General features: G+C 36.1%; 1 protein-coding gene across 4 annotated transcripts in view; it reads left to right on the top strand.

Annotated features, from left to right (window-relative positions):
- The window catches only part of USP40 (ubiquitin specific peptidase 40), a 93,192-nt gene that overhangs the window by 6,617 nt on the left and 59,868 nt on the right, over window positions 1-26,707 (top strand). For all 4 annotated transcript variants that reach the window (XR_004027969.1, XM_030803617.1, XM_030803616.1 and 1 more), the window contains 7 exons: window positions 105-269; window positions 2,901-3,047; window positions 5,938-6,081; window positions 8,210-8,338; window positions 15,576-15,671; window positions 17,175-17,282; window positions 22,986-23,286. Coding sequence is in view for 3 of the 4 variants with exons in the window: in XM_030803617.1 (XP_030659477.1) it covers window positions 108-269; window positions 2,901-3,047; window positions 5,938-6,081; window positions 8,210-8,338; window positions 15,576-15,671; window positions 17,175-17,282; window positions 22,986-23,286 (1,087 nt within the window). In the remaining variant the exon portion in view is untranslated. The remainder of the gene's footprint in view (window positions 1-104; window positions 270-2,900; window positions 3,048-5,937; window positions 6,082-8,209; window positions 8,339-15,575; window positions 15,672-17,174; window positions 17,283-22,985; window positions 23,287-26,707) is intronic.

The following is a 26,707-nucleotide window of genomic DNA, read 5'->3' as shown; positions in this document are numbered from 1 at the left end:
GATTGCTTGATAAATCTTGAGTTTTTATTGACTAGTGTTTGTTTTTTTAATGTTTTAAAAAATCTGAAGCCCAGAATTACATCTAAAAGTTACCTGTTTTGTAGGAAATGAGGCAACATGATGTGCAGGAACTGAATCGAATCCTCTTCAGCGCTTTGGAAACTTCTTTAGTTGGGACCTCCGGTCATGACCTCATCAATCGTCTGTATCATGGAACCATTGTTAACCAGATTGTTTGTAAAGAATGTAAGAACGTCAGCGAGAGGCAGGTAAATATGCACAGTATTTTAGTAATAAGTTATGTTGTAAATTATAATCCATGTAATTAAATGTATGATGTATAATGCCACACAAGGATTAAAGTGTTTATTACTAAAAGTAATTTATTGAGTTTTTTTTCTTCTAACTATACCTAAATCATGAGCCTATAATCCAGATTTCTCCATGTAGATTGAAAGAAGCAAATATCTTGAAACTTAATCTTTTATTCAGTACCCTAATATTTGGAAAATAGATTTGGGGGATATTTACAAATAGAAGACTGTGGCCTCATGTGAGAAGCCAGTGTGATCATGGTTGGAATATTATAAAGAAAGTTAATTAGGGAGGTAATAAAAATAGATAATACTGAGGACCAAGGAGTGTTTAATTTGACAAACATCTGTAATTAAATATTGGATTTAGTTTATTAATATTCTTCAGAAAGTTCATTTATATATGTGTGCTTGTGTTTATATATTACATATAAAGCTATTGTAATCCTGTGTTAGTTAGTATAACCTTCAGTTCTTTGTAATGACACATATTGCCCATTTAATCAAATTGGAAATTTGCTCATGTAAATATAATCCTGTTTGCCCTACAAATCTTATATAGTCAATTATCACTGAATTCATCACTGATCCTTTAATAAAAGGCTGCTTTTGTTATTTATGCCAAGGAAGTTTGTGTATTTATATGAGGACAAAATTACCATTTTCTTTTTTTTTTTTTTTTTTTTTTTGAGATGGAGTCTTGCTTTGTCGCCCAGGCTGGAGTGCAGTGGCACGATCTCGGCTCACTGCAAGCTCCACCTCCCGGGTTCACGCCATTCTCCTGCCTCAGCCTCCCGAGTAGTTGGGACTACAGGTGCCCGCCACCATGCCTGGCTAATTTTTTGTATTTTTTTAGTAGAGACGGGGTTTCACCATGTTAGCCAGGATGGTCTCGATCTCCTGACCTCGTGGTCTGCCCACCTCGGCCTCCCAAAGTGCTGGGATTACAGGCATGAGCCACCGCGCCTGGCCCAAAATTACCATTTTCAAATGTGTTAATTGCTTTTTTGAAAATAGATGTGTATATAAAAATATGTGATTTTCAGGATGCTGAGGCAGGAGAATCACTTGAACCCAGGAGGTGGAGGTTACAGTGACCCGAGATTGCACCACTGCGCTCCAGCCTGGTGACAGAGCAAGGCTCCGTCTCAAAAAAAAAAAAAGTGATTTTTTAAGTTTGGAAATAATTAAGATGTTGTGTGTGTCTTTGAATTACTACATGCTTGACTTAACTATGATGTAGTAAATCAGAGTATTTTCAAAACAACGTATGTAAGGCCATTATAAATTAAAGACATTAACTTTTCACATATATATTATAAACCATATACTGTATAAATGTTACTTTTAGTACTTAAAATCTTCATGAGTTAAGAAGCGCCCTATTTTCTTTTTTTTTTTTTTTTTTTTTTTTTTTGAGACAGAGTCTTGCTGTCGCCCAGGTTGGGGTGCAGTGGCTCAATCTCGGCTCACTGCAGGCTCCGTCCCCCGGGGTTCACGCCATTCTCCTGCCTCAGCCTCCCGAGTAGCTGGGACTACAGGCGCCCGCCACCTCGTCCGGCTAATTTTTTGTATTTTTAGTAGAGATGGGGTTTCACCGTGTTAGCCAGGATGGTCTCGATCTCCTGACCTCGTGATCCTCCCGCCTTGGCCTCCCAAAGTGCTGGGTTTACAGGCGTGAGCCACCGCACCCGGCCGTGCCCTATTTTCATTCCCCAAAATCTCTTAAAATAAAGCTGTTGCACACACATACAGAACTATAAATATGAATTAAACTTGCCGAATTGTAAGTGCTTATTACTAGACTTATATGATTCAAATGTAGTTACAGCAGATTTCATAAACCCTCTTTTTCCAAACTATTCTCTTGAATTTTCATAGGAAGACCTTCTTATCCTAGCTTAATGTAATTCTTTTTTTGAGATGGAGTCTCACTCTGTTGCCCAGGCTGGAGTGCAGTGGCGCAATCTCGGCTCACTGCGACCTCCACCTCCCAGGTTCAAGCAATTCTCCTGCCTCAGCCTCCCAAGTAGCTGGGACTACAGGCATGCGCCACCACACCCAGCTAATTTTTTTGTATTTTTAGTAGAGATAGGGTTTCACCATATTGACCAGGCTGTTCATATAATTTTTTTTCTTATAACTTCTTTAGTATATCTTAAGGCAACCCTAGCAAAAGAAAATAAAGAAATGGAGTTTACATTAGAAAATTCAACCCTGCCCTTGCTCTTATAGTCTAGAGTCTAAAACAGTACTGTATACCTCGTATATATGCACTTCTGAATTCAGATAGGTGTCTTATTGTGGTTTATATTTCCTCATAAAACAGATTTTATTGTATCTGTAGTAAATTCATAAACTTTTCTTACTTTTTTCTGATATATTTTAAGCTAAATTATAGTTTGATTTCAAAAGAAGGATAATTTAGTGTTATGAACTTCACAACATCTAATCAGGAGATCTACATCTTTATTTGTAATGTTTTAGAAAACATGTATCTGATTATTCCCAATATATATGTGAGTTGATGATGTGTTTGTAAACCTCTGAAATTGTTTTTCAATATTGTATTCATGTCTATTTCAGGAAGACTTCTTAGATCTAACAGTAGCAGTCAAAAATGTATCTGGTTTGGAAGATGCTCTCTGGAACATGTATGTAGAAGAGGAAGTTTTTGATTGTGACAACTTGTACCACTGTGGAACTTGTGACAGGCTGGTTAAAGCAGCAAAGGTAAAGACAGATACCTGCTTTTTCCCAGGGTCCCCACTTTGTAGTTAGTACAAGTCAACTTGTTAGAAAAAGTCTCGAGGATATACTTGAAGCTGTTGACACTAAGGATTGAAAAGATATTTACATCATTATCTGTATTTTAATTTTTTACAATAATGAATTTTTAAGGCTTTCAACCCAACAGTTCACCCAACTTCCTTCTCTCCAGGGAAAACTTTATTTGTACCTCAGTGTTTCATAAGTATCCCTCCTTTTTGCAATTACTGTTGTGAAAAAAGATGTATATATTTTTATTTCTGCCACTGAGAAGCTTGTTGAGCTTTGCTTTCTTTGTTTACTACTATGAAAATAGATGGCTGTCTTCATTTTCTTAATATACAGTTATTTTATAATCTTGACATATGTTCTTCCTCAATCTGGCAAATCCAATATAGCCTTACCTCCTCCCCCAGGTGGGAGTACTTAATTTGCTAATTAAGGAATTTAACAGAATACTTCTGGTTTTCTTTCTGTACAGTCAAGCAAAATATAAGACAAAAGAAAGTCAGGACTAAAGCAACTGATATCTTTTGCCATGTGAGAGCTAAGAGAGAAAAGTAAAACAAAGTAACAAACATAGAATTCTGACATTTCTCAAATTTATTCATCACATTCATATATCAGTAGCCATTCATGTAGTATAATTCATAGTTATTTTCCATTCCAGGAAAGAAGAGATACTTTGATAAGAGGAGAAATGAGAGGCAACTACTGTTTAGCTTAGTGGAACACCTCCCTGGTGTTATTTTCATGCATCTTAAGTTTTGCACATTCCAGCTCCTTTCTAATATGGCAGGGATTTATTATATCAGCACTTTGACATTTCTGAAAATCCCTCTGCCACATATTGGTGTTTTATCCCAGTACTGATGTGAGGTCTCTCTCTGTGCTTTACTGGCTAAGCCCTTTGGGTCCAGGATATCTATTTGTTCTAAGGGAGACTGACATCTGAATAACTCTTTTTGGAGGACAGATTTTAAAAAATGTTTTGTGGGGTTTTTTTTCCCACTTTATCTTCTAGCAGCCATTCATTTATATTTCCTTTTCACAATTCCCTGTGATTTCTCACTATGGAATTGTTCTTTAATGTATTTTTCACACACTTAATTTCCACCAAAAGCATTACCAATGCTAGTTAATTGCTAAGTACTAGTAATTCATTAACATTAATATAAAAATGATTATTATAGATAAATATATCTATGTCTATGTATGTATATTAATACCATTTCCTCTGGCCTGGATGTGCTGTCTCTAACCTTCTCTGGGCCTTCCTTCTCAGCTTCTTGTACCTATGGCCAATATGGCATCAACCCTGCTGCTGTCGTTATTATCTGCAGTGGTGACATTCCCACTGCTGTGGGTGATGTGATGAGCTGTTCATAAACATCATCAGCTTGAGCTCAGTTCACTCAGTGGGTTACTGAACATTGTCTTAAACAGCTACCACAAGAGACATATTTATGTGGTCACTTCATTGTGACAGAGGTAGCACTATTCCTATAGCTGACAATTATTGAATTTTTCCAACAAATAAAATGAGCATTGATTTAGATAATACACAATACTGATTTTGTATCCTGGAGATTATAGATGAAACTATAATAAAACCTTAAACCCTATGCCTATAGGTTTCACGGGAAGATTGAATTTTATACTGTTTCACCTGTATTTCCATCCAGTTTTTGCCCCTTCATCAAACCCAAAGAGAGAGGTTTATCATTTGCTTATTTATTTTGTATTTCACTTTGGTGTATAAACTTCAAAGTTTGGAATAGTGTTGGAAAGATACCTACACATTCAGCTTTTGGTTAGACTTCATGTTCACTTTACAAAATAAGAACCTTTTGCTAAACAAATGCAGTTTTTAAATATACCTTTTATCAAATTTCTTTAATTCTTTCTCAGTGGAAGTTTTTTGATCTTGATACTTTTAAATTTATATTCTATTCTATGCATTGGATTTGTTGCATTCTAAGTTTATGTACTGCTAAATAAATGTAGATTTTCTTGTCCTAAGCAGTCTTTTCTCAGCCACATTATAGTTGAGTTACTCAGTTTTTTTAGATGCATTTTTAGAGCTTGTTTGAAAATCTACCGTGTTGTTATATTGCTGGGTTTTTTTCTTTTTGTTTTTCTTCATTCAATTTTTTTTTTTTTACCCACTACATTTGTGGAACTGTTTTTTTTTTAAAATATATTTTTAGCACTGTTAGATATATTTGATTATGGGTAATTTTATATATCAGGGAGGATTTTTTTTCTCCTCACAGACCAATAATCCAAGAGGTTGGGCACAGCTGATACTCTTAAAAAGCAGCTTAATCCCAGTCAATAGATTTTAGCCCTTGGGGAAGTTAGAGGCCTTTTGCAAATCTCATGAAAGCTATGAATCTTCTCCTCAGAAAAATACATATGCACATACAATTTTTGTATCATTTCAGATCCTTTAGAACAGGTTCCTAGGTCCCAGGTTAAGAGCTCCAGTTCTTCACTGATTAAAAAGAACTGTAGACCTGCCAGGTAAAGTGGCGACACCAAGGATGAAGGTGAAAGGCCAGAAATTGGGCAGGAAATAGGCACCACTCATCAAATAGTATTTCAGGATATCAACACTAAAGATAAAACTGGCTTGTAAATTATTAGTTGTAAGCACAAATGAGTGGCTCCACCTTTAGACTCATAAAATAGATGAGTTGACATCGAGTTATGTTGAATCCATGGTAATGAGTTTACGTAATATTTCTCTTAGAACTGTGTCGTAGGTTGTTTTTTCAGACCTTAAGAAACATTATGTATCCTTTTATATAACCCTGTTTTTAAAAAGCTTTGTAAATTTTTCTTTTAACAGTCGGCCAAATTACGTAAGCTGCCTCCTTTTCTTACTGTTTCATTACTAAGATTTAATTTTGATTTTGTGAAATGCGAACGCTACAAGGAAACTAGCTGTTACACATTCCCTCTCCGGATCAATCTCAAGCCCTTTTGTGAACAGGTTTGAACTATTTTATTTTTAAATTCTTTCTTTTCCCCTGTCAAGATTGAATCTATTATTGACCTGATTTTCAGTTGGTTTATTGTGAGAATCTCTAAACCTTGGCACTATTGACATTTTGAGTTAAATTATTCTTTGTTGTGGGAGACTGTCTCATGCATTAGGGTGTTTAGCAGCATCCCTGCCCTCTACCTATTGGATGACAGTAGCATCCTCACTCCCCCTCCCTCAGTTGTGACAACCAAAACTGTCTTCAGACAAAGCCAAGTATGTCTCCTGGGAGGACGGCATGGGCAAGATTGACCCTGTTCGGGAACCACTGATTTATTTAGAGTCATTTTGAATTTCCAAAGTATAGAGTTGTTCCCAGTTCTTTTTATTAAACCCTTCTTTAAAATATTTGAAATGAAAATTTATGAACAAAATTAGAAGTTACCCTGCATTTAGAAAACTTACCATTAATTGGTACCACTAATTTGGATTTAGTTTATTTTACATGTAATAATGAATTTATGCATCTAGAAAGTCAAGAAGCAAATGGAAATTCACTAGTCTAGAATCTGTAATCCTTAAGACATAGGGAAAGAAAAGGTTTTGAAAACAAATTAATTACAAAATCAACCTACTTTATAAGCCATTTAAAAATGTTTTCTATAACATTGCTGTACACGCCAAGGTCTGGGTGAAAAGAGTAATTATTTTTTATCACAAATCATTCTTATATGTTTATTCAGAATACAATAGAACATTTATTAGCTAGCTATTGAGTTTCTGTGTAAAAAAAGTAATCTTTTTCTAAACATTCTTAAATTCAGGGTCTTCACACATGGGCCTTCCTTTACTTCAAGCCAAATTGCTGAACTTTTTGGGGTTTTTTTGTTGTTTGAATTACCACTCAAAGGTTCTAATATTCTATTGCCCCTGAGGCTATTATTGACATACCCAAATAAATAATTTTCCCAGAGTTAGTTAATATAATTGTTTCTTGTTTTATAAAAGATAGTTTGTCACATGATTTTAACATACTTTGATGTAACAAAACTGAAATAAGTGAAGAAATTGAGCACTTATCTAGGAAGTCCACATTCATTTTACTTTTGGATTTCTGTATTAATGGAAAAAAGTCACTTGGCATCTTTGTGTACACCTTGTCTTTTGCCTGTACTAGACATTTTAAAATGCTGCCCACTTAAAAAGTTTAATATTTTAAGCAAATAAATTCTTAAAATAACTGACACCCGTCAAGTGGCCACCATATGTACATCTGAACATCACAGATGAGCACTGACTGAGTTTAGACGTCAAAGCCAGAAGAGAGCTTATATCGTGTAGTTTTAGATCCCTCAGATGTGGAAAAGGTTTCTTTTTTCTTCTGCATCAGAAATTTAAATAAACATCTTTAAAGTACCTCTTAATCTAAAGTAGCTTTTCATTTTATTTTGTTTCTAATTGCTAGTGTAGGAGTACATCTGTTTGATCATTCATGATTATGGAGCATATTATTATAGAAAATGTTGATCATAGAATTAATAAAACAAGAAAGAACCTCTTCCACTAAACTGCCTCTAAACAAAAACAGCTGATAGTCATAATTACTAAGTTCCTATTCTATACAGAGGACTGTAGTGTCAGGAGGGGTGACAGTTGATCTGGCTTTGACTTTGAGGCACATGACAACCTGGACTATTTCAACTAGATATATATCAATTAAAAAAAGGGGATGCATTTTAAAAGAAGAGTGCATCTATAAAGCAGCATAAATAGATATTGTACGAAGATGGGTTTCTCTTGCTAAAAATCTCTACAACAGACTCACTGATAGGGTAACATATTTCATTGTCATATTGGCTTACCTGATCTTAGCCAAAGTACATAAAAGTAATGTATTTTTCAGGTACATGTGTTCATGGGCAACTAAGAGGCATAATTTGATTGGTGTAGTGTGACTGGCCATTAGATCAATTAATTTAAAAATTTCACATTTAAAGCCAATTACTTGAATTCATCTTTACTCTTAAATAACAGTGAAGTTTCTTATTAATTTCAGTAGTTGAAATTATTTTTTCTGTTTATTATTATCAGAATTTTATGAAAACTATATCAGTATTTTTGTTCTTTTTTCTTTTAGAGTGAATTGGATGACTTAGAATATATATATGACCTCTTCTCAGTTATTATACACAAAGGTGGCTGCTACGGAGGCCATTACCATGTATATATTAAAGATGTTGATCATTTGGGAAACTGGCAGTTTCAAGTACGTATAGAAATTCGTTTAGAAATATCTTTGCAATTTCTTTTCTATTCCTATTGTTTTGTTGAGGATATTTTACCATTTATTATATATCCACTCTATAGAAAACTTTGATAGGCACTGAAAGTTAATACAGATACAAGTTTTAAATTTTTATTTCTATTTTTCTATTTTTTTATTTATTTTTATTTTATTATTATACTTTAGGTTTTAGGGTACATGTGCACAATGTGCAGGTTTGTTACATATGTATCCATGTGCCGTGTTGTTTTTCTGCACCCATTAACTCGTCATTTAGCATTAGGTATATCTCCTAATGCTGTCCCTCCCCCATCCCCCTACCCCACAACAGTCCCCGGAGTGTGATGTTCCCCTTCCTGTGTCCATGAGTTCTCATTGTTCAGTTCCCACCTATGAGTGAGAACATGCGGTGTTTGGTTTTTTGTCCTTGCGACAGTTTACTGAGAATGATGTTTTCCAGTTTCATCCACGTCCCTACAAAGGACATGAACTCATCATTTTTTATGGCTGCATAGTATTCCATGGTGTATATGTGCCACATTTTCTTAATCCAGTCTATCGTTGTTGGACATTTGGGTTGGTTCCAAGTCTTTGCTATTGTGAATAGTGCCGCAATAAACATAATTTCTAAATAATTTCACACATACAGAAAAATTACCAGAATAGTAAAAACACCTCCTGTATACCCTTTACCTAGATTCTCTGATTGTTAGCATTTTGCCACATTTGTGCATGTGCATACACAGACACACGTTATTAACGTTATCATTATTAGTGCGAACCATTTGAAATTAAGTTGAAGACACCAGGTCCCTTTACCACGAAATACTTCAGTGTTTATCTTCTAAAACCAAGGATATTATCTTACATGAGCATTGATTAAAGTAAGGAACTTCTAACATTGATATAATATTGTTGTCTAATAGTTATGTTCAGATTCCACCAGTTTTCCAGTTCACATCTTTCATGGCAATGTTTCCCCCACTCTTAGTGTCAAATCCAGTGTCAGGCATGGTATTTAGTTAGCTAACTCTCCTGTAATCTGGAACCATTCCTTAGCTATACAGTTACTCCATTATCATAAAGAGACAGCACAATTCCTATAGCTGACAATTATTGAATTTTTTCTGAAAAATAAAATGAGTATTGGTTTAGATAACACACAATATTAATTTTGTATCCTGCAGATGGCGGGTGAACATGTGATAAAAACAATAAATCTCATGTCTATAGCTTTCACAATAGAATTTAAAACCAGGGTGAATTTTGTCCTGTTTATTATATGTAGTTATGTCTTTCATGGTTGCTCTTTGAAACAGTGCTCAATAACCACTGATTGAATTACATTTAAAACTTTGATCTTCCTAGAATGGTTTCCTATGAGAGGTATAAGAAGGATTTTTTTCCACTTGAAAAAATTACGTATTTCTATTTATTGAGTAATAAGTTTTTCTCTACCAATCTACTGTGCCAGTTCTGTTATGTCTACTGTTCATTTTTGTGTGAGTCTGTTTTTCAGCTCTCTATTCTATTCCATTGTTCATTTTTTTCTATTCCTGGGCAAATACCACATTGTCAATTTCCATAGCTTTGTAATAAGTCTTGATCTCTGGTAGGACAAGTCTCCCTGCATGCTGTCATTCTTCAGGAGTGTGGGACGTGTCTTCATTTTTTATGCTTCCGTGTACATTTCTAGAATCACCTTGTCAGTAATCTCACAGATGCACATGTGTGTGCACATACACATATACACACACATACTCAGTGGGATTTCCTGTCTTCATGTGTGCACAAGATATACCTTTTCATTTTCTAAAGTCCCTTTAATGTCTTATTAAAAAGTTTTATAATATTTCTCAAAAAAAGAATTTGCAGATGTTCTGAGGGAAAGTGCTAACCGGTGTCTAGTTCCTAGAAAATTATAATCTATTACACATCAACCCCAGACACAGTAAAACGTCTATGAGTAAGTCACAAACCGTTATATTAGGATGTAAAATGCTTAAAGCATAGCTTCCTGTTATCAGAAAGTTAACGCTGTTGTTGACGAATACTTGCTCCACATTTACTTGTAATACGGCATCTCGTGGTGCCAGCAGTATCCAAGATGCACAGTCCCTTTGATGACACTCAGCCATCTTTTCAAAATGTTCATCTGTGTTTCTGACGTTCTATCAGTCGTATTTGGAACGTATTGAGAGATATGTTCTGTAAAGTTTGGATATGAAAAAAGTCAAACTGTGTTCTACCAGGAACATGTTTACCAGGGAGATGATCTATGCCTAAATTTTGTGTTTTCTGGAGTGTTTGTGGCTGGTGTATTGAAATGCAGCTTTCTTTAGTATGTTGATTTTATATACTAAAATACATAAAATATTAAACAATTTATATACTAACAACCAATAATCTTGCTAAACACTCTTATGTTGAAATCATCTATGGAAAAAGACAGTTTTGTTTTACCTGTCCAAATCCTTTGTCTTCCATTTCTTTTGCTTACTGCAGTGAATGGGACTCCCATTCTGGCTTGGGAAAGCTGTACAAGCATCACTCTTGAAAGCTTGTGTCACATTTGCCAAGATACAGCTTGCCGGGCACCTTCCCAATTAGATGAAATGGAACACTTGTTATCCTCATCTACTGTGTTTCAGCCCTCAATGTTACCATGTTTAATTTGAGCCGATCCTTATCGTGTTATTATGCCTTCCCTCAAACTACCTTCTTGTATTTTTAGTTTCCCACAATAGAGAATCCTTAAGAAAGTGGCCTTCTCACTCTGCCTTAAACTCCCCTTATCTTATCAAATAGGCTTTATTTTGCTCTCTCTTTAAGATGAAGCCTTTCATTAGATTCTGATCGAAGCTTGTCCATGTCTGGTAAATGTTTATTATGGTGTTCAATTTTTTGCCTTGTCCATTCCCATTGCAGTTCGTGGCTCTTTTCTTCCAGTTGTGCCTCCACCTGTTGTGACCTTTTTCAATATTGCCTTGTCTCTCTTCAGTCTTAGGAAGTGCTCCCAGCCTCTGTGCCAGCCCAGGTTCCACCTCAGGGAGTGTGCCCCTACATTTCTTGATGCCTGCTACAGTTTTTGCTCAGACAGTTTGAAGATTTGAGGTATTTTTCTAGCCGGCAATATTTATCCTCAGTTTTTTGATGCATAAAATACCTGTTTGCAATTTCATCTTCAGGTTTATCATTGAGGTCATGTACAAAGGCAGCTTCACACTCTGGTGAGGCAGCATGTTTTGAGAGTAGTGATTCTCTCTTCCTTGACTTTCTTTTGGGTTGTGGTTTCCTGGACATGTCTTTTGCAGTTTTGTGCCCATTTCTTTAGAATTGATCAGCTTCTTTCTAGCAGCATCAGGATCTCTTCCCAGTTCTATGACATGACTCGAAGGGCAGGCAGGCATTCCTTCATGTGGCTTCAGTCTCTGCACTGCCTGTCCATTTTTGAAGCTCTAACACCTTAGCAAGGTCTTCCTCAGGGCTTAGAGAACAATAGAATATTGTGCTTGGTATGTTTTCTTGTTAATTGCCATCAAGCATCCCATTTTTTATTTTTTTTTCTTATTGTTCTGTTGTTTAAGAATCACTAGCTTTTCATCCAGAGCTTCATGGTGTTCAGATAATGATTTTGTGCTTTAAGAATTTCACCTGCAGTAGATATATCTGGTGGACACTGTGCTTGTCTCTTTGCTACCATTATCCTGACAGATCCCCTGTGCCCACAGACAAAGGGTCCCAAATATTCTAATTGTAGCCAGGTAGTGTTCTTTCTACTTATAGTTCAGCAATTACTTCTTCCCTTTGAAGGAGCTATGCCCTGCATACATGGAGTTCTTTAGTAGGTACTGCCTGTAAGGAGTAGTTTTCAGGACCAATCTCATGTAATTTTCCCTGGGTTAAAGCCAACATTTTAGTCTCTCTTAGTGTGGCTGGAAGATGATCCCTTTCTCCTAGCATGGAGGCCACTAACTACAAAATGTGAATGTAGATCTAGCTATAAAGAGGAGCCTGATCCATGCCTCCAGCTTCCTGGGGGGACTTTGGCTTCACAGATGGTTGGGATCATTTGGAACATCATCTTGCACATTTGAGGAAGTGGGGCAAAGAAGGCTCCATGACAGCACCCAATTGGCAGCTGTATGACTGGACCAGCGTGTCCCAACATGTCTGGCCAGGGTCAGACACTGGCAGAGTGGAGAAGGACTGGGCCCAGCCTATATGTCACCTGGATCAACTTGTCGTATGTTGGGCTCATAGGCTCGAGCATCATCTCTACAATGCCGATTTGCCTCTTCCCTCCAGTCATGTTTAAATCTCTTATTCCATTGTCATAAATTTCTTCAAGCACCTTAAGCATACTTATTTTATTATTTTCTCTCTGATAATTGCAGCATCTGAAGACTTTGTAGGTCTGACTTGGATATCTTCTGATGTTGCTGATTCTATTTCCTTGTGATTTTGGTATTGTGGACTGTAAGCTTCTTGCTTTGCTTGTTTGTTTGCTTTTTAAGAACTTGATTTATGGGAGTAATTTGAGAACTGAGTTAAAAGTGCCTTCTTCCAAGAAAGATTTGTGTTTGTCTCTAACACAAGCCTGGGATCACTACCAGCCCTTAACAACATTAAAATCAATTTGATGGTTTTAGAGCAATACAGCTAGTATGAATTTGGGACACAAACCCACATGAGGACCTACTTGTGATTATTAAAGGACATTTTTCCCCCTTCATCCAGTATCAAGGTCAGGGCAAGCCAGTTCCTCATTGTCCTTTATTGTAAGGTGGATTTTTTTTCTAGGTCGTGGTTATATTGAAGGTATAGCCATTTAGGGATTCCAACTTTTTGCTGGATTTTATCATTGCGATATATTAAAAAGTATATATTTGGTCATTCTTTCCAGTTCCTGTTCCTAGCACAGAGGTCCTTGGAACTTCCTGAGTGAGAGGAGTGTCTTTTGTTATTTATAATGGGCCCCTTTCCACCATACCTGAGTTGATGTTAATGAAGTCACTCTTAGATGCCTCAGGATGGAGGCTGGTTGCCAGAGAAGCCAGTCCCATTATTAGAGGGTTGAAACTTTCATTCCTGTTCCCTGACCTTGGGGAGGGGAGAGAGACAGGAAATTGAGTTCAGTCACCAATGACCAGTGATTTATTTAATCGGTCATGCCTCTGTAATGAAACTTCAGTGAAACTTCTTGAAAAATGAGGTTTGGGCATTTCTGGGTTGGTGAACACATTGTCATGCTGGGAGGGTGGCCACCGCGACTCCGTGGAAACAAAGTTTCCTGAACTCTGGGCCCTTCTGGACCTTGCCCTATGTCTGTCTCCATCTGGCTGTTCATTTATATCCTTTATAATAAAGTGTAGTATAAGTTCCTGAGTTCTTGCTGATGTTCCAGAAAATTATGAACCTGAGTTGGGGTGATGGGAACCCTAAAATTTGTAATCAGCCAGGCAGAAGTGTGAGTACCCTAGGGATCCTGTATGTGGTTGGTGTTTGAAGTAGGGGACAGTCTTACGGGACTGAGTCCTCAACTTATGGAGTCTGTGCTATCACCAGATAGTGTCAGAATTGAATACAATTGTGTGACACCTAGTTGATGTCAGAGAATTGGAGAATTGATTGTTGTTTGAAAGACCAGTCCCTCGACTCCCTCCTTTGGGTAGGCCTAGGCTTTCTCTCCCCAACTCTGTCCTGTATGGGCATCACAATGGAAGTTCAGTGTCAGCAAGATCGGTGTCTTAGTCCATTCAGGTTCAGGCTGCTCTATCACAACACTTAGACTGGGTAATTTGTAAACAACAAAAATTTATTGCTTACAGTTCTGGAGGTTGGGAAGTCAAGATTAAGGCACCAGCAGATTCTGTGTCTGTGAGGACTTGCCCTGCTTCATAGATGACACTTTCTTGCTGTGTCCTCACATGGCAGAAAGGACACACAAAACTCCTTCAGACCTTTTTTATAAAGGCACTACTCCCATTCAGGAGGGCTCATCTTTTGTGACCTAATTATCTCCTGAAGACCCCACCTCTTAATACTATTGCATTGGTGATTAGGTTTCAACGTATGAATTTTGGGGGAACCTAACTACTCTGGCCATAGCAGTTACAGAGCTGGAGGCCTCATCTCTGGATTTCTTCCCGACATTCCCATTTCACTTTTTGACCTCAGAAGAGTTTTCCCTGATGTTCTTGCAAGCTCATGATGTGTTTAAGATGTTTTTATTTGTTTTGATTTTACTTTATCTAACATTTTTAGTAATTTTGTAGCAGGATGGTTGTATCTGGCCTGCCATATTTTTCCATCACTTGTTGTTATTTATTTTTGGCTTGCGTTGTTTAGGACTATCTGTATTTCTGGTTTTAAGTCCATTTAAAATATTTCTGCAAGATGGCATGTATGGAAATAAAAGGCAATGAAAATAACTTACCAGGGGAATTTTGACATGTTCCCCAATACCTTCATAAAATGGGGTGAAAACTTGGATGATCAGGAAATAGAAAGGAGTATTTAAGCTGAGCCTGGCCTGCAAAGATGAGTAGAATTTCCTTAGATCAACACAAGTGAGTGAGACCATACGGGATGAAGACCAGAAAATACTTTGAACTGAATTTTAATGAAAACTCAACATATCAAATTATGTAAAATTTAGCTAAAGTAGTGCTAAGCTGGAAAATATTGGAACCCACTGCATGTATTGTGCTAGAAGCTTTACTTGTTTCATATTCCCAATTTACAACTAAAGCCGGAGAGATGAAGTAAATTATCCAGGATTGCTCAACCAGGAGCTGGAATTCAAAGCCAGGTCTGCCTGATTCCAAGCATATGCAGATTATTGTGATGTTTTTACCACTGTTTCATCATCTTGAAACCTTTTTTTTTTTTTTTTTTTTTTGACAAGGTGTTGCTCTGTGTCACGCATGCTGGAGTGCAGTGGCGTAGTCACGGCTCACTGCAGCCTCGACCTCCTGGGCTCAAGCAATCCTCCCGCCTCAACCTCCTGGCTAATTTTTTTTTTTTTTTTGTAGAGTGTCCTGGTCTCTCTGTGTTGCCCAGGCTGGCCTTGAACTCCCAGGCTCAAGCAGTCCCTCTGCCTCAGCCTCCCAAATTGCTGGGATTATAGGTGTGAGCTACTGTGCCTGGCCAACATTCCTATTTTGTTACTTTTTGAGGGGTTAGTGATAGAAACTCATACTGTTTTCCTTCCTAGGAGGAAAAAAGTAAGCCAGATGTGAATCTGAAAGATCTCCAGAGTGAAGAAGAGATTGATCATCCACTGATGATTCTAAAAGCAATCTTATTAGAGGTATAGTATGTGTGTGTATGTATTTGTATGTATGGTATGTATTGTGTGTATGTGTGCATGTGTGTATATATGTAAGAATATATGCGGTTTAGTTGCTAGATGTGATATTATTACCATTCATAGTCTTTTTCCTTAAGGACATTCTCTGTATCTATATTTTAATGATTTTTGTGGGGATTTTCCGGTTATGAATGAAATACATATTTATGGTAGAAAATTCAAGAAAAAAACAGAAAATATATAAAAAAGATGAAAAGTATAAATAGGCCACATACTGACAGTTATTGTTAACACTTTGATATATAGTCTTTGCATTCTGTTTTCTTTATGTTTGTATACATATATTGGAATTGGGTTATGACTTTTTTGGCTATTATTGTCATTTTAAACCAAATTGAGCTTTACTAAATGCTGTTTCACAATTTATTGCATTTCCATATTATCCTTTTAATGTCTGTGTGACCTGAAAGTATGTCCCCTTTTTCATTCCTAGCACTCACTGATAATATCTCAAGTAGATGACTTTTAAAGTTTGTTTAATATGCTGTTTTAAAGATGTGAGGTCTTCTTTCATTTATTCATTCATCCTTAATAAATGATTTGTTATACTTCCTGCTAGGGACCTGGGCCGAGTACTTTAATTATATTGATCTATGACTACTGTATGAATTTGCTAGGGCTGCCATGACAAAATGCCACAGACTACGTGGCTTAGATGATAGAAATGTATTTTCTGACAGTTTTGAAGGCTGGAAGTCCAAGATGAAGGTGTTGGCCGTTTTGGTTTCTTCTGAGGCCTCTCTCCTTGGCTTGCAGGTGGCCGTCTTCTTCCGGTGTCCTCACATGGTGTTTCTTCTGTGTGTGTGCTTCCCTGGTGTTACTTTGTCCAAACTTCGTCTTCTTATGATAATGCCAGTCAGATTTACTTAGGCCCTACTCTAAAATGGAAAACAGCCTCGTTTTACCTTAATCACCTCTTTAAAGGTCCAATCTCCAAATGTGGTCACATTCTGAAATATTGTAGGTTAAGAATTCAACATGTGAATTTTGGGGAGATACAATTTAGTCTGTCACCGCTACATCTCACCCCCTTTTAGAACTTGTTGGTACTTCAAAACATTTAGATAAGACATTAATCATCTTTGTTTTTGCACTTACGTATTTCTTCCAAAATTCTTGTTTAATATCAGTAATTTACACATTTAAGTGGAAAATTCCTTTTTAATGTTGGGAATTTACCAAACCTTGGGCTACTTTTGATATTGCTCTTCAAATGGTTAAACTGTGGCACATGGAAAATGGCAAAAATCCAAGTTTTCTCAACTGAGGCTTAACTAGTTTTTAAAAAACTTTTTATAATAAAATAATTATGATGGAATCAACTTACGTGTTTGCTGTTCTAGGCATATTTAATTAGTTATAATCTTGTTGGTCTCTTTGAATTTGTAAGTATGCAATGATTTCTCATCAGATTTTCTTGAGTGACTGTGTTTCTTTCATAAGGAGGAGAATAATCTAATTCCTGTTGATCAACTGGGCCAGAAACTCTTGAAAAAGATAGGAATATCTTGGAACAAGAAGTACAGAAAACAGCATGGACCACTGCGGAAGGTAATACATGGCATCGTTTTGGGAAGTCCTAGTCCCAAGAAATTTCATTATGATCCCAACAACATGAATTCCTTTGCAGAAGGATATTTAAAATAGGTGAAAATAAAATCATCATATTTGTATAATGGCTAGAATCCCACTAAGTTACTTATTAAGTATTACTTACTGAATTATTTATCGTAGAAACAAGAAGTAAGCAAAAATAGTGGGGAGTGACTCCTAAAAAATGTCAGAGTTCATACCCTAAAGCTTATCATTTTACTTAGAGAAATGTCTTCAGGTATTCACCCAGATTTCACTTGATTTTTTACATAAAATTCTAGTAAAGGAATTTGCCTTTTTGTCTGTGGTATCAAATTTATTGGCATAAACTTGTTCAAAATATCTCATTATCCTTTTAGTGTCTGTAGAACCTGAAGATATATTCCATTTTCATTTCTGATATTAATAATTTTTATTTTCTCACCTTTTTTCATCAGTGTTGCTTGGTGGTTATCAAGTTTTTTTTTTGGTTTTTTTTTTTGGTTTTTTTTTTTTGAGTTGAGGTCCACTCTGTTGCTCAGGCTGGAGTGCAGCAGCACGATCTCAGCTCACTGTAACCTCCACCTCCCAGGCTCCAGTGATTCTCCTGCCTCAGCCTCCTGAGTAGCTGGGACTACAGGCATGTGACACCACACCTAGCTAATTTTTGTAGAGACGGGGTTTTGCCATGTCACCCAGGCTGGTCTCAAACTCCTGGACTCAAGTGATCCGCCTGGCCATGAAGTTAATTTTTTCCTTTTCAAGAAACCAACTTTTGCCTCAGATATAATTTGATGCAATGCTATTGATTTTCTCTATTGATTTTCTATTTTCTATTTCATTGATATCTGTTCTTATTTTAAAGTATTTTCTTCTACTTCTTGGGACTTAATTTGATCATCTTTTTTTAGCTACTTGGGTTGGTAACTCAGTTTTTTTTTTAAACCTTCTAATACACACTTTTAAAGCTATAAATTTTCTTCCAAGCACTAGTTATATTCAACAAGTTATATTGTTGATTATAGTTATATTGTTGAATATAGTCAGACAGTTATATTCAACAAGCTTTCATTTTCATTCAGTTTGAAATATTTTCTAATTTCTCTTAATTTTTCTTTGGCTCTTGAGTTCTTTGGAGGTGTGTTGGTTAATTTCCAAATATTTAGGGGGTTTCTAGTTATCTTTTTGTTATGTCAGTAAATTGATTTCTAATTAATTTCATTGTACTTTGAGAACATATTCTATATGAGTTCAGCTCTTTTGAATTTCTTAGGACTTGTTTTACGGTTCAGAGTGTTGTCTGTCCTGCTCAATGTTCTGTGTTCACTGAAGAAGTTGTTTTCTGCAGTTATTGGATGTAGCATTTCACAAGTGACAACTAGATCAAATTGATTGTGTTCTTTGTTTCTTCTCTATTCTTATTATGTATTTTTTTGCCTTCTCTATTAATTACTGAGGAATTTTTAAATCTCCCAACTATAATTGTGGATTTGTCTCATTTTTTAAAAAAAAAGTTTTGACAGTTTTTGCTTCATATATCTTCTGGAAGCTTTATTATTACGTACATACACATTTAGGATTGTTATTGCCTCCTGGCGTGAAATGCTTGCCTTTTTTTGAGACAGAGTTTTGCTCTGTCACTCAGACTGAAGTGTAGGAGCACAGTCACAGTTCACTGCAGCCTTGACCTCCTGGGCCCACGTGATCCTCATAGCTCAACCTCCTGAGTAGTTGCAACCACAGGCACACCTGGCCACACTTGGCTATGTGTTCTTTTATTTTTCATTTTATAGAGATGGTGTCTCCGTATGTTGCCCAGGCTGGTCTCGAACTTCTGGGCTCAAGAGATCCTCCCACCTTGGCCTCCCAAAGTGCTGGGATTACAGGCATGAGCCACCATGCCAGAAATGCTTGTCTTTATCTCTGCTAATATTCCTTGCCTTGAAATCCACCTTGTCTGGTATTAATGTAGCCATATAAGCTTTCTTATACATGTTTGTCTCAGTATGAAGTTAGATCTTGTTTATTTTGGAAAATTATGGTTTTAAGGAATTTGTTCATTTATCTGAGGTATCAAATTTGTTGGCATAAAGTTGTTTAAAATCTCACCATATTATCCGTTTAATTTCTGTAGAATATGAACTTATGTTTCCTTTTTCATTTCTGATATTGATAATTTGTCTTTCTTTAGCTTTCTTTTTCATTTCTGGGGTTTATCAAGTTTATTAAACTTTTCAAGAAAACAACTTTGCCAGTGTTGATTTTCTCTGCTATTCTGTTTTCTGTCAGATGACAGAGAGTTTGACAGTCTCTTCCTTTTTATTAGAATGTTTAGTTATTTACATTAATATAATTGATATGGCTGGGTTTGAATCTCCCATCTTGCTATTTGTTTTCTATTTCTCTTCTATTCTTTGTTATTTTCTTCTTCCTTTCCTGCCTTCTTTTGGATTAATTAATAAATTTTGAGTGTCCCATTTTTAGCTCTTCTGTTGGCTTTTTAATCTATTTAATTTCATCTAGCGATTACACTATATATAAATTAACATGATAAATTACAAATTAATATTATACCACTTTATGTATACTGTAAGATGCTTACAATAGTATAATTTCATTTTCCCATTCTTGCCTTCTTATATTTTACCATTACATATAATGTAAATTCCGCTATACGTTACTACTTCTGCTTAAACACTTTAGTGACTTTTAAAGAAATTAAGGAAAGAATAGTGTTTTGTATTTATCTTTTCTGGAGTTTACTGCTCATTATTTATCCAGGTTTGCATTTAATATCATTTCCCTTCAACTTAGAGAGTTTCCTGTAGCATTTCTTGAAGTTCAGAATTACAAGTGAAAAATGCTTTCAGATTTTGTCTGAAAATATTTATTTTACCTCCATTTTTTAGTGATATTTTTGATAGATATAAAGATATAGAATTATAAGTTAATCATTTTTGTGTTTTTCTCAGTGTTTTAAAGAGGCCCATTGTGTTCTGGCTTCCAGTATGTTGGATGAGAAGCCAACTGTCATTTTTTATTTCATTCTCTTGAATGTAATGTTTCTTTTTCTTGGTCTGCTTTTAAGATTTTCTTTTTATCTTTGGTTTTCAGCAGTTTGACAATAATGTATTTAGGTATTGTGTTCCTTGTGTTTATTTACATTCTATTGCTAAGTATTTTTAATGGCTGTGGTCCAAAGTCTTTTTTAAAATTTTGGAAAAATTTTGGCCATTATTTCTTCAATTTCTTTTTCTGCCTCATCTCTCTTTCTTTTTCTGGGGGATTGGTTCTAGAACCCCCAGATGACACCCAAATCTGCAGATGCTCAAGTCTCTTTCATGAAATGGCATCGTATTTGCATATGGCCTCGTCACATCCTCCTCTATTCTTTAAACTATCACTAGATTGCGTATAATACCTAACATAGGCTGGACGTGGTGGCTCACACCTGTAATCCCAGCAAAAGGGAGGTCTAGGCAAGAGGATTGCTTGAGCCTAGGAGTTTAAGACCAGTCCTGGCAACATAGCAAGACCCCATCTGTACAAAGAATTTAAAAATTAGCTGGATGCGGTGGTGCGCACATGTAGTCCCAGCTATTTGGGAAGCTGGGGTGAGGGGATTGCTTAAGCCCAAGAGTCTGAGGCTTCAGTGAGCTATGATCATGCACTGCACTGCAGACTGGGCAACAGGATGAGACCCTGTCTCCAAAAGAAAAAAAAGGAAACAAAAAAACCTAATACAATGTAAATGCTATGTAAATAGTTGTTGTACTGTATTTTTAAGTTTTTATTATTTTTCACTATTATACTGTTATTTATTTTAATGTTTTTGATTCATGGTTGGTTGAATCTGTGGATTTGGAAACTGCAGATACTGAGGACCAACTGTATATATTCGACCATTTGATATTTCCTCTCAGGTCTTGGATGTTCTGGGGGCTTTTGTTTTGTTTCGTTTGAGACAGGGTCTCACTCTGTTGCCCAGGCTGAAGTGAAGTGGCACAATCTCAGCTTACTGCAATCTCTGCCTCCCAGACTCAAGCAATCCTCCAGCCTCAGCCTCCTGAGTAGCTGAGATTACTGGCATGTTTCACCATACTCAGCTAATTTTTTGTATTTTTTTGTAGAGATGAGGGTTTTGCCATGTTGGCCAGACTGGTGTTTGTTCTTTAATTTTTTTCTTCTCCTACTTCAATTTGGACAATTTCCATTGATCTGTCCTCAGCTTTGCTAATTTTTTTCTTCCACTGAGCTACTCTTCTGTTAAGACCAACAAATAAGCTATACGTTTCAGATATTATACTTTTTAGTTGTAGTCTTTCCACTTAGTTCATATAAACAGCTATTATAATAGCTAGATTAATTCTGAATTTGATTCTGTTGACTCTTTTATTCTCTTTTGAATTGACCATTCCATCTCTTGATTATGAATAACATTGTCTTGTTTGTTTGCATGTCATATAATCTTTTCAATATAAATTTTTATACTTTGGGTTCCTTTCTCTACAGTTGTTTTCCTTGTTTTGCCTAGAGTTTATCATTTTTATTAGGAAGATTAGTCTAAGAAAATTTCTTTGTCATTACTGGGACTAGACTGCACTGATGTTTGAGGCTTAAAAGAGTTAATTCTCAACTATCAAACAAAGAAAAACTTGGCTATATAGAAAGTTCATTACTTAAAAACCCAAAGAACAAAAAAATGAAAAGAGAGTTCATTACTCAAAGCTTGCGAGTTGTTGATACTTTTTTGTACCTTAAACAAATTAGCTACAACGCTATTTTACCCTCTGTTCTCATACACAATGTTAACAATGTTGTCTTTGGGTTATGCCCTACACTCTTCTGTTTGTTGATAAAATTAATACTTTTGATTAGAGAGTTGACATTGCCACAAATTACTTTCTTTCCAAGAGAAAAATTAGCAAATCACCTTTTCAGGGTGATTGATGAAGTACCCAAGTGTTAAATTTAACTCCCAAGTAATTTTCTATATAAAGTAAATTAGGCTGAGAGAAAAGAAAGAGACTCAAGGCCAGACAGAGGTTAAAGAGTGAGAGGATAAGGGCATAGGGGATGGGGAGGTAGAGATAGGCAATGGAGAAAGAGATTTTTTTCTTCTTAATCCTTTAGCAAGAACTTTGGGATTGTGACTTAACCCTTACTATGCTTTGATTTTCTGAGCTTGTCTGCCAGCTTTTAGAACAGACAACATTCACTTTAGTTTGGGTTAAAAGATAATTTAGGTTGATAATTACTACCTTATCCCAACAGAGTCTGTCTGGGTTTTCAAATTATATTTTATGGTGGTACACTATGTGATTGCCTTTGTCTTGTGCCTTGTTTAGATTGCTTTTAAATATTTCAGAAGTGTTTGTTCTACCTAATGTGTTCCAGTTAAATACTTTTTTAAACAGCACTAGTGAGGTGTAATTAAAATGCTTTTTAGATTGTGGCATAGCGACTTCCTCCCTGGATGTCACTATCAGACTATTTAACAGAGCACTGTGGTTTTATTAAATGTTTTATTATACCTAGATGGATTTTCCCCCATAGCTGGCCAGGTCAGAAATAAAGATGAAGTTAAATGATCTAATCACAGAAAGGAAGAAAACATTTTTTAATCACATCTAATTTTTGTTTGAATAATTAACTTAGCATTTTTTTTTTCTTTCTGTGTAGTTCTTACGGCTCCATTCACAGATATTTCTACTCAGTTCAGATGAAAGTGCAGTTCGTCTCTTGAAGAATGGTTCTCTCCAGGCTGAGTCTGATTTCCAAAGGAATGACCAGCAAATTTTCAAGATGCTTCCTCCAGAATCCCCAGGTTTAAACAGTAGCATCTCCTGTCCCCACTGGTTTGATATAAATGATTCTAAAGTCCAGCCAATCAGGGAAAAGGATATTGAACAGCAATTTCAGGGTAAAGAAAGTGCCTACATGTTGTTTTATCGGAAATCGCAGTTGCAGAGACCCCCTGAAGGTATGGAAAGAAAAATGTTCCTATTTGTTTTCAGTTAATGGCTTTAAAAGATAAACATGGAATGCTGTTTGAGTTTTTATTCTTTTAAAAAAAGGTTTACTCTTGGAACATTTTTAAATATTTTAAAGCTAACAAGAACTATATTATGCCAAATGAAATCTAACAATTTGTCATTTTATAAAGATTATATACTTCTCTTTAATTTTCTACCCTGTAATAATGTAAGATCATCATTACATTTTCAAAATAGGATTTCCTTGGATAGCATAAAACCTTCTTCTTGTGTTGGCAAACTTGAGTGCGATTGCCATGTGCTCAGACTTGGCTCTGTCATTCAGCCATATGTTGTTGCCTTTGAATTTTAAGTGGCCCTGGTCTTATTTTTATATCTTCTCCTTTATTTTCCTGATTCTTTTATATCTTCTCCTTTATTTTCTGCTTATTTATATCTTTTATTTCTATTATTTATCCTTTATTTATATCTTTTCATATCTTCTCCTTTATTTTCCTGTTTCTCAATAAGACTTTTTGTTTATTTATTCATTTACTTATTTTTAGAGATGCAGCTTCACTCTCTCGTCCAGGCTGGAGTGCAGTGGCATGATTGTTCACTGCAGCCTCTAATTCCTGGGCTCAAGCGATTCTCTTCCCTTTGTAGCTAGGCCTACAAGTACATGCTGCCATACCTGGCTATTTTTTTCATTTTTTTTAGAGACAGGGTCTTGCTGTGTTGCCCAGGTTGGTCTTGAACTCCTGGCCTCAGATGATGCTCACACCTCAGCCTCCCAGAAGTCCTGGTGTCATCGGTAGGGTGTCATGACTGCAAGTTGTCCAGGTTCTTGGCATTTTGAACAAAGAATTAGACAAAACGCCCAGCAAAGCAAAGAATGAAGCAACAAAAGACCAAAAGCAGAGATGTATTGAAAACAAAAGTATACTCCACAGTGCGGGAGCAGCCTGAGCAGCAGCTCAAGGGCCCAGATACAGAATCTTCTCTGGTCCAAAGATCCCCTAAAAGTTTTCCATTGGCCACTTCATGCTCACCTCATGTAAATAAATTGGTAGCCCACAATCAGTCTGATTGGTTGCAGAAAGCAGCCAACCAGAGGCTGAAGTTACAAAGGTAACGCTCATGTGCAAACATCTGATTGGTTGCAGAAAGCAACCAATCAGAGGCTAGGGTGAAGTTACAAAGTTATACTTCTGTGCAAACGAAGACATAGCTGGCAATCAGTCTGATTGGCTGCGGGCAACACCCATTCAGAGGCTGGAGTGAAGTTGCAAAGATGCAAACAAAGACCCTACCGGCAATCAGTCTGATTTGTTGCTCAGTCTTATTTGTTGCCGACAGCAACCATTCAGAGGCTGAAGCGGTTACAGAGTTGCACACGAAGACTCCACCCACAGTCTGATTTGTTGGGGTCAGCCAATTTCCTATGTGTGGGCAGAAAAGGTCAAAGGAAGGCGCCTCTGGTCCTTCTGTTACTTAGGCATGGAAAGTTAGGGTGTTCCTTTCAATTTAGTTCTAGGAAGTCAGCGTGAAACAGCCTCAGATTCCCTGTCTCCAGACCCTATTCTCCTGCCTCACTGGGATTACAGGAATGAGGCCTAGTAAGATTTTTTGATCACTTCTCAAAGTCCGCTCAAAAGTTAAAAACTCTAATGAGAAAAGCTTTATAGATTGAGACATATCTATTATTAGAGATGAGAATATTGTTCTTAGAGAATGAGAATAGCCATCATTTTAATAAAGAATAAGAATAAAGCAGTTACTAATTTGCATGTGAATCAAAGGAAATTAACTTTCCAGATCTAAAAAGTTACATAACTATGCTGTTAATGAAAAAGGCTTTGTATTTTTCTGGGAGGAAAAAAAGATATGGAAATGGTTCTGGTAAAAATATTGTGTATCAGAATTCACAGTTATAGAAATACATATTATCAGAAAAAGAATATCTTCAAACGGAGTATTAGTCTTTTTCACAGAACTGAATTTTAGTGTGTACATAATTGGAATATATACTCAATGACAGTTTTCTTGTTAGCTTAGGAATTGAACAAAGATCCAACCAAAATCTAGATGTACTTTTCTGGGAATGAAGGGATAGAATTCATAAAATGATTCTAAAATTCACCTGGAGAAATAAAGTAATAACTGAAGGAGAGATGACTGAGGGAGAATTTACTGTATCAGCAAAAACATTTATAAAGTTATAGTAATGAAGACAGTATAGTGCTAATGCAAAAAGGTAGACAGATCATTGAAAAAGCAGTAAACCCAGGAGATGATCTAAGCATATTTGCATTTTAATCCATGGTAAGGTAGCTCTTCAGATATTTTGGGGAAGGAAGGGAGTGAATTACTAAATAAATACAACTGGGAAGTTGGTTATTTGCTAGGGAAATAACTAAGCCATTTTTTTGGTTATACAAATCACTTAAATGAAATTATAGTTCCTTCAATATTTATGTAAAAAAGGAATCGTAAAATGTGTAAAATATAAATATTTGATCTTAAGGTAAAGAAAACCTTTCTGAGCATAAAAGCAAAGAAAGAAACTAGGGAAAAGTGATATAACCCTTAAAACAGAATTAGAATGCAAGTGACAAGCTAATGGAAAACAGTAAAATATATGACAAATTAGTTTCCCCTATCTGTAGAGTGTGCTTACCTATATTTCATTGTGCTCAGTAGTAAATTGGGGAAATGATATAAATAAGCAATTTACAAAAGAAAGATTCCTGTGTTTCAAAAAATTTTCAATTTAACCAGTAATCAAAAAAAAGAAGAAGAAGAATGGCAATGAGATGAACATTAGTGAGATGCCCCACCAAGTCAGATGCTATTTCCTTGACTCTTGGGTCCCAACAGTTGACATTTCCTCCAGAGCTGGGAGATACGGAATATGATCAGTTTGAGTATGTGTATTTAAAAGCCTTGAAACTGTCATACCCTTTAAACCAGTAATTCTACTTTCACAAGTTTGTCTTGAAGTAATCAGAGCTGTATATGAATGTTGATGCTCAAAGATGTTTATTGTTCCTACTATTTTAAAATAGTGATTAATTGGAAATCACCTTAATGTCTAACAGAAAAAGATTGGTTAGGTTAATTATGCTCCTTATAGAATGGACTACTATGCAATCATTTATTTAAGACTTTGGAGAATACAGTGTATGAAATGAAAACAGATTTGTTGAATGTGATCCCAGTTTTTAAAATTGTGTGTGTTTGTGTGTGTGCCTGTGTGTGTGTGCCTGTGTGTGTGTGTGTGTGTGTGTGTGTCTTGGGAGTGAAATTATGAGCAGTATCTATTTTTTTACACTTAAAAAAATTCCAGAGGCCGGGCGCGGTGGCTCACGCTTGTAATCCCAGCACTTTGGGAGGCCGAGGCGGGCGGATGACGAGGTCAGGAGATTG

The sequence above is a fragment of the Nomascus leucogenys genome, chromosome 22a, assembly GCF_006542625.1.
Source record: "Nomascus leucogenys isolate Asia chromosome 22a, Asia_NLE_v1, whole genome shotgun sequence".
NCBI classification, from domain to species: domain Eukaryota; kingdom Metazoa; phylum Chordata; class Mammalia; order Primates; family Hylobatidae; genus Nomascus; species Nomascus leucogenys.
Note: the sequence above shows the minus strand (reverse complement) of the source record. Positions and strands in the feature narration are given on the sequence as shown.